Genomic DNA, 9,041 nt, shown 5'->3' with positions numbered 1-9,041 from the left:
CATTTACATTTAGCTCACCTAACACTTATATTTGATAGCAAATTACTTTAAACCAAATATCACACAAGTCCATTGCATCTCAGGCCTGGCATGTTGTATAATCAGCTCCACTGTAGGTTTGCACTCCTCCACTTAGGACTGTTTTGGGTGACTGAGCTCTCATGTTGGAAATTCCGGCAGTAATCAGCTCCGGCAGTTAATGCATGCTCCATGGCGTCTGTGGATTAGGCCCCATTTACTTCCTAATGTGGCTGCAGAATGAAACAGCAATGACTTGTCTTTTTTTGTCTCACAGAGGAAGTCCAGATCGAAATCCAAGTACCCGGCAACACGTAGGCTGCTGCTGAAGGTGGGTATTTTAAGCAGCTTAATCACCACATGTATCCATTATCTTCTAATTCCTTTAATACTTTGATTAGTTGGCTTGATTGGTTGGCTTATTTAGATCATTATCAGATCAGAAGCTTATCATTCTGCAAAGATATGATTGTTCAACTGTATTGTGAAGCACTAGTCTATAAACACTTCTGTCTTTCCCAGACCAAACTTCTGAAGAAGGCAGAGAGTCTCCTGGTAAAGGAAAAAGAGCAGAAGAAAATAGATCGAGACAATGTTCTGAATGAGAGAGTGCCTCCTCTAAAGCTCTCTGGACTCTCAGTACAGGAGCTTCAGGTATGTTTCATGGTCCAAACACTCTACTAGGTTTTAGTTTAAATGCGCCAAATAATTTGGACGCTAATAGATACATTATAATAACTAGTACTTTAAACATTTATCCTGCATTCATGAAAATGTATTAAATAATAGTAGTCGTGGTTTTGTTTTAATTCACACAATAACACAGACTAACATTTCTGGGGAAAAAATTCCAGGGGAAAAAAAGAATGAATCTAAAGCCTTGATGATGGAGACACAATAAATGTTATGTGGGAAATCATATCAAATCTATTAGTTCCAATTAAGACACTTTTAAAGTTACTATAAAAACCTGCTCTAAATATACAACAAGATTGTACTGTACACAATTGGACAATTAGAGGACTGCACTGGTTTACAGTAAAATACCATAAAATGCAATGTATAGTGGGATATTTTGCATTTTATGCAGGAGTGAGAATGGTAAAGATTCTCTTTGCGTCAAAATCTGCAAATTAGTGGCGACGTGATTAAATTAGCACAAACTAGAGGGCAGAAGTGGTAGCTCACTGGTTAAGGCTTTGAGCTAGAGATCAGAAGTTGTGAGTTTAAATCCCAGTATGGCCAATCTGTCATGGTTCACTGTAAAAAAAATAAAAAAATCTGTTAAATTTGTGGTAATTTACCGAAAAGAAATATGATCGTACCATTTATTGTGATATGGTTAAATATATATTATGGTAATATTAATAATATGGTAAAAGAGCCGACCCTTGTTTTTGCTAATATACTGTTACCATTAAATATGTGGTATTACTGTACAGTAAACATATATTTTTCATTTATTTTATGGCAATACGGTGGCAGCTTAGGTTGCCAGAGATGTACTGTTTAAAAAAAAAAAAAAAAAAAAGGTATTTCTGTACCCTATACACCAGCATTTTTCTATAACTGCAGCCATCTTGCCCTGAAATGCTGGCATTTGCAAAACCTGTAAAAGTATTTTCTATAAATAAACAGCAAGTATAAAACTAATAAATTACTACAGTGGCATTAAATGTAGTCAAAACACAAGTTACTTATACCTATTATAAACCATTTTTCAAACTTAACTCACACATCACAGTGAAAAAGAAACTCACACAACAGAAATAAGAAAAATCATTTTAATTTCTTAAAAAAAACAATGGCATATGCAAAAATTATATATTTTATTACATATATTCATATTGTAACAAATATAATACAACAAACAGGTCATTACAGAGCAACACCGATCCTGTACAAAACACAACCAGTATGCAAACACACTAATTAAGATGAAACTGAGAGTAGGAGAAAATCTCTGCTGAATTGATGGTAGAGGTGAAATTGGTCTGATAGCCTTAACATCAGATAAGTCTCAACAGTCTGAAGGAAGCAGCAGGCACACACACACACACACCCACACACACTCCATCTATCCAACTTCATGTAGCGCCATGTAGCCAGTAGGTACGTACAATATGGGACACACCTGCAACAAATTTGGAGCATATGAGACAAAATGGAAGTGACTGGTGAAGCCAAAGTGGATGATTCAGAACTACTCAAAAATACCCAAAAAGTAGGAGTCACATGTGATAGTCTGTTGAAACACAAGATCAGCTGATTAACTAGGTGGATTCAGGTGTGATTCCTGCTGGGTTGGAATGAAAACCTGCACCCACACCGGCCCACTAAGGTTTGGACTGTGGATAAGGCGACACATGCACTCTCACACATACACACACACACACACACACACACATATACACACAGAGCCCGGATGCACCTTTACACTAACTTTTAAAAATAATCAAATAATGAAAAGACATTATGAAATAAAATCAATTTTTTGTTGACAAAGCAATACATTTTTATTTTAGGCAATATCGAAAAAAGATGAAGGATCACTCTAATGTAGTATTATGTAACTAAAAAATCTCTTTTTGGACAAATTATTAGTGGTATATAGTTTTTTTTTTAATTGTACAGTATTTATTCATGAAAAGTCCAATTACTCATTAAGGTAAAAGTTTGTTTTTCGTATGATGGTATTTCACTGTTACTTCGGAAGGTAGACAGTATTTTATACAGCAAAATATGTTTAGGTTTATAAACTGTTACAGTAAAAATAACAGGATTTATGGTGTTTTGATGTTTTGCAAACATTTCCTTCCCCATTTTTCCATTTAAAGTTTTTTACTGTTGCTATTTAACAGTAACATTTCACCATAAATTACACTGACATTTTTTTTACAGTGTTCTTTAGCAAGATTTTTATCTTTCAACTGCTCAGTTGTATCCTGCATCAAATGTAAGTCACTTTAGATCAAAGCATCAGCCAAATGAGCAAACGCAAAGGTAGGGGGTTATGTTATATTTTATTTTTATTTTATTTTATACTGTCTATTTTAGTTTATACTGTAATTAAATTATGATATTTTAATTACAGTAAAAAATGCAGTATTAAATTACAGTATAAACTAAAGTACATTATAAACAAGGATTTAGCAGTAAATTCACTAAAATCACCTGGAAGATATTAGTATATTACTGTAAACATACAGTGATATAATGTAAAAAGAAAAGTACATTAATTAACTGTAAACATATTACAGTGCTTTACTTTATTTTAAGAGTGTATAGCATCTGTATTTGTGTATTATTTACAGACAAGATAGAAGTGGAAACTTCACATCTTTAGCCCCTTAACATCCATTGTTTTTATTTAAAGGAGCAGGTTTACATTCCTCACTCACATAACTACAAATCTATCCTACTAGTTTAATCCTATCTACTGTATTATTCATCATAGTTACTCAGAAATATGTTTGAGAATGAATAACTGAATGATACACAGAGAGATTAAGGGGTTACAGCATTACACAGTGAACTTTAGACTGGTTTCTCAATTATAAATATCTCTTAATTATTCTTTGCAGGTACTTTGTAAAGATTTGCACCAAAAGATTGACATTGTGGATGAGGCTCGTTATGACCTTTCGATAAAAGTGGCCAGAAATGATTCAGAGGTATTCAGAGCATTATTCCATATTTATATAGCTCTGCAGTTAATTCCTGTGCACTTTGCCATAGCAATTTGCAGTATCCTGTTATATGTAATGTTGTTATTCTCTTTTGTACTTTTCAAAATCCTATTTGTGCAATATTACAGTCATCTCATAATAATGATCCATCTAATTCTACATTAATCTGAGACTTTGTCTATGCTCCATCCCAAAACCCACCACATCTATTCCAACCCGGAGCCAAGGAGTAACTAAATAAAACATGCATGCTGCTATAGGAAAGTAATTAGAGATGGCGTGGTGTCATGCCACCCCAAAGTTAAATATTTTCAAATAACAGCATGTCATGAAGCGTTTTATTTCTCTTATACCACAGCAATTTGTCAACTATTACAATTTTTAATTCATTAACGAACAATATATCATACCTTTAAACATTCCTGCATTTAATGTCCATGAAATATGTTAGTTCCTGTAATCACTTATGCTATAGCAGCTATAAATGGTCATTCCCTCACCAGCTCCTCTTAAAGTTAAAAAGTGCAAAGTCCTCTGTCCTAAGCACTCTCCCATGGCAGAAAAGCACTGACACTGCAGACTCTTTTCTATTATTGTTAAATAAAAGTCTTCTTACAAAAACTTCACCATATCAACAACTATAGCTCTTTGTTAAATACTATGTTTATTATCTGACTTAGAGTCCCTGCAAATGAGCTGATAAAATAGAAACAACAGAACAAGCACATTAGTATATACCTGTCATTTGACTCTGATTATAGACGAAACTATTGCCAGAGTTGCTGTTACAGAAAAGTAATCAATGCCTTCTGACCAATCAGATTCGCTGTGGTATAAGTATTATATTCATTGCAGTGGTGGCAGTCAATATATCCAAATGCTCAAATGTGGCAGTCGTGTTTGTTTAAGAAATCTTGATTAGTACCACAGTCCCTAATAGCATCTTAAATTTTTTTCCATCACACAACTGGACACTTAAGATCAATATTATTTGTGTCAGATTCAATCACTGCAGCAGAAGATCTACGAGCTGAAAGGGAAGATGAACAGACCCAAACTGAAGAGAGTGAAGAAGTCGGCGGATGACAAGTTGGGAGCCCTGACAGACACTATGCACATGAAGGCCGACTTCAAAGCCAACTTGAAGACTGTGAAGAAGGAGGAGGAAAAGGTGATACTGATCTCCTCAAGGCTCTGCTACATTGAAGTTTGCACATTGCCTTGAAACCTATCCATCAAACCTTTAGTTAGTTTATAGTCATATAGTCAGCACTTGTTTCTGACAAATTCATGCAAATGTTCAATGTTGAAGTGCCATTAGGAATAATTGTATGCTCAGAACATTTGTACATTCAGAGCTTTCTATTTTTACTGCTCTCCTGCTGTTTCCGCCTTTCAATTTCACTCCAAGTGTTCTTTCTGTCTGCTCCCCACAAGCAGAAAGAGGAGGTGACAGACTGGAGGAAGAATGTGGAAGCCATGTCTGGGATGGAGGGCAGGAAGAAACTTTTCAATGCTGGACAGTGAACCAACAACATCCTGCAGTGCTTTTAAAAAAATTAATGTTGCAGAAAAAACTATGTTTGATTAATTAGAAATATTTCCCTAAAGAACTCCGTATGGACTTATCTTGATGCAGTTTCTTGTGTGTATGTGTGTCTGTTTCGTCGTGTGATTGTTGAATATCTCAAAAATGTAAAGAGATTAGGCGTTTATGTCTTGCGTAGAGTACTGATCGTTGTTTTGAAGCTAAATTGTGGAGCATATTATCAGGAGAGATGGATTAGACGGTAGAACAACATAATATTCCTATCATACCAACTGTGTAAATATTTGATTCATATTCAGTGTGATTAGGCTGAATAAATTTACTCTGTTTCCTCGCCAAATGTGTGTTGATTTTATCATAAACCTGAATTTTTTTTTTTTAATCCGTTTATATTAAAAACACACACACATACACAAAGGGCATGAGAAATTGTGGCATTCAGTGAATGTTTGTTTTGATCAGGCCTCACGGCTTCTGGTTTTATCCTGAGCTCCAGTTTCTGTCTTTGCAGAGTTTCACAACACCACCCACCCACCCCCCCTACCCCCCGCACACACACACACACACACACACACACACAACAACAACAACCCCCCCACCCCCACCTGCCCTGTGGGTTTCCTCTTAGTTCTCTGGTTTCCTCCCATCTCCCAAAAATCACGCCAGTAGGTGAATTGGTTATTCTAAATTGCCCCTAGGTGTGAATGAGTGTGTGAATGTGTGTTCCTATAGTGTCCTGCTATGAATTGGTGTCACATCCAGTATTCCCGCCTCACTCCCAGTGTTCTCAGGATAGTTTTCACATCCAACGTGACCCTGACCACAATAAAGCAGATACTGAAACTGAATAAATAAATATCAGTCCAGCAGGTTTATTAGCTTGTCCATAAATCTATATTCTACATTATATTATATACACCATTCGGAAGTCATTCATTTCCTAAAATTTAAATGTTTTAGTACACCCTGTCAACAGCGTAAGAGTATACTGTCTTATTAAATATTTATTTATTATTATTTAATTAATATTTATTATTTAGATTATTGATTGGTCATAATGTGTTATATGCACTGCATCATGGTCATGTCACTGTAATCTACCAGTTCTTTCATAGTTAACACACAATGTGCCAAAAATTCAGTTCCACCTTGTGTACACTGTAGATGCACTCTTGATTAAGGTCTTTAAACCCAAGCTCTGCTTTTGTGTTATGGATCTCTAAGCATCTTGCTATTTTAACTCCATTTTTATTCTCATTAGTGCTAACGTACTTACAATCTTACAACATTGCCAAATAAAGTGTCTGTCATTTACACAGTTTCACAGTCCCAAGTTACATATGCGGCTGAGTGTAAAAGTTTGCTCTGCCTTCAGAAAAATTGAAGAAGACAAATTTCATTTATAGACATTTAGTGTGCTTGGTTTCACAGATGTTCTTTCATTATCACAAGTAATAAAAAGTCAAATAGTCAAATACACTGATCACTTTAATAGGAACACCAGTAGACCTGCTCGTTAATGCAATTATCCAAACAGCCAATCATTTGGCAGCAATGCAATGCATAAAATCAAGCAGATATAGGTCAAGAGCTTCAGTGACTGTTCACATCAAACATCAGAAAGGGGAAAAAATGAGTGACTCTGACCATGGTATGGTCATGACTCTGACCATGGTATGGTCAGAGATGGGCTGGAATATGAGAATACAGTTAGAGACTAGACTGTAAAAAGCCCAGGTGATGTTTTTTTTCCAGTCTTCAGTAGTCCAGTTTCAGTAAACCTGTGCCCACTGTAGCCTCAGATTCCTGTTATTAACTGACAGGAGTGGATCTGCTGCTGTCGTAGTCCATCTGTCCCAAGGTTCAGCATGTAGTGCTATTTGAGATGCATTTCTGCTCACCATAGTTGTAAAGAGTGGTTATTTGAGTTACCATAGCGAACTGGTCTGGCCATTCTCCTCTCTCATCAACAAGGCATTTCCACGTGCAGCACAACATGATTTTATGCATTACTCTGCTGCCATATGATGGCTGATTGGATAATTGCATGAATGAATAATTGCAGGCGTACAGGTGTTCCAAGTAAAGTGGCCAGTAAGTGTAATTATTCCTTCATTGCCCACCATTCACCTTTATAACTGCCTCCAACCTTTTTCATATCCTATGAGCACTGTTAGATCCTCTCATTTGTAATATTCATCCATGTTTGAATCAACATTTCATTTTCCTTTCTTCTACCCAGAAACCACAGAACAGGGGCTGGGGGAGATCTCAGTTGTATTTTTTCATCACTCAATTGCAAATTCTGAATATTAGGAATCACATATTGCACATCAACTTGCATGGTGTGATTCATTTTTAATTTTAGATTCCCATCATATACTCTGTAAAACTGCATTTTGGATGTATTTACACATATCGTTTAATAAAATAGTTATCCAGGTAGAAAAAAGCATAATGAAAGTAAATGAATAAACTTTGCAGGGAATCAAGGTATCAAATCCCTTAAAGGAAAAAAATATATAATTTACAGGCAATGTCTGGTATGATGAATGTGCCACAGCGTTATAAAATGTATTAGTGACATTGACCACGTTGCTTGAGAGGTTTTTTTACTGCAGTATGTTCAACTCCAAAACATAATCCATAACCTTAATTTAGTGCACTGTAAATAATTTAAATTTGATTTACATCTGAAAGTGGCGCTATGTTACATTGCGGCAGGTTTCATTCACCTTCTTCACCAGATGGAGGCGACAAAGCTTTGTGCTCATGCATGGCCTCTTTCACATGCTCCAGTTAGACTCTGGCCTTTTCTACTGACTCAGAACCAGGTCCAGTTGTTGATAATGAGAAATGACAAGATTTATCACTGATCAGCAAAAATACAAACCAGTATATAGTTCCAGAGAATAGCTGTGGTACAAGTCCTTCTATCTGTAACTGCCGTTCTAACGGAACAGAGTGAAAAAGTGGGTTTGAGAAGTGATAATACTGTATCGCAAAATGGGATTAAGCCAACTGTGACACACAATCGCTTCTGACCCACATACATAAAGTAGGCCCATGTTCAGTGTTAGTACACCGCTGAGTTCCACTGAAAACTGCTCGTGCTTTTGAGTGAAAGTTGTATTCATCATTTTTCTCTGCTGTGCCTGACCCCAGTTTTCAGTTCACGGTCCTAAATCATGTACGTACATCCATGTGAGTACGATCAGCAATGCCCTTTAGTGTCAGTATTTACAAAAGACATATGGTGTTGGAGAGAACTTCAAGGTGGATACTGTGAAGAGGAGGAACAAGATAATGTAATCAAAAGGGCACCAGCCAGGCACACACTGTCATGGAGAGACTGAAACACATACTCACCACTTCATTATTAATTTCGAAAATCTCTTTTTATGTTCTCTATCATATCTTGTCCACCACAGCCAAGCAGAAATACGTTCTCCTATCGAGGTTGTCTCACGCACGAATAAAAAAGTGCATAAATCATTGAATAGAAATCAAACTTTGTAAGGCCATGCTGAGAGAGGAAACAGAAGGTAGGTAAAGGAAGGGTGTTGGAGGGGCATGGCATCCTCTACAAATCAGGTCATGTAGATGGACAGCAAACACACACAGCAGGGCATCATCACCAGCAAGATCTGTGTTCAACATATGACCCGGGTTCTGTCTTTGCCTGTAAGGTCACAAGCAATCTGCCTGAGTCATAGGCAAACCTGTCAGTGAATCAGTTGGATTTTTGTATTGTGTAAAGAAGTGCCGTCAAATTTACAGCAAGA

General features: G+C 36.4%; 1 protein-coding gene across 1 annotated transcript; it reads left to right on the top strand.

Annotated features, from left to right (window-relative positions):
- Window positions 1-289: 289 nt before the first annotated feature.
- Window positions 290-5,596, top strand: tnni4a (troponin I4a; the record flags this gene model as incomplete). The annotated part of the gene is made up of 5 exons (XM_026923733.3): window positions 290-349; window positions 541-672; window positions 3,603-3,692; window positions 4,708-4,878; window positions 5,145-5,596. Coding segments are annotated over 5 exons (543 nt in total), but the record flags the coding sequence as incomplete, so codon positions are not given.
- Between the last annotated feature and the right edge of the window lie 3,445 nt (window positions 5,597-9,041).

The sequence above is a fragment of the Pangasianodon hypophthalmus genome, chromosome 18, assembly GCF_027358585.1.
Source record: "Pangasianodon hypophthalmus isolate fPanHyp1 chromosome 18, fPanHyp1.pri, whole genome shotgun sequence".
NCBI lineage: Eukaryota > Metazoa > Chordata > Actinopteri > Siluriformes > Pangasiidae > Pangasianodon > Pangasianodon hypophthalmus.
This window is presented reverse-complemented; position numbering and strand designations above follow the sequence as displayed.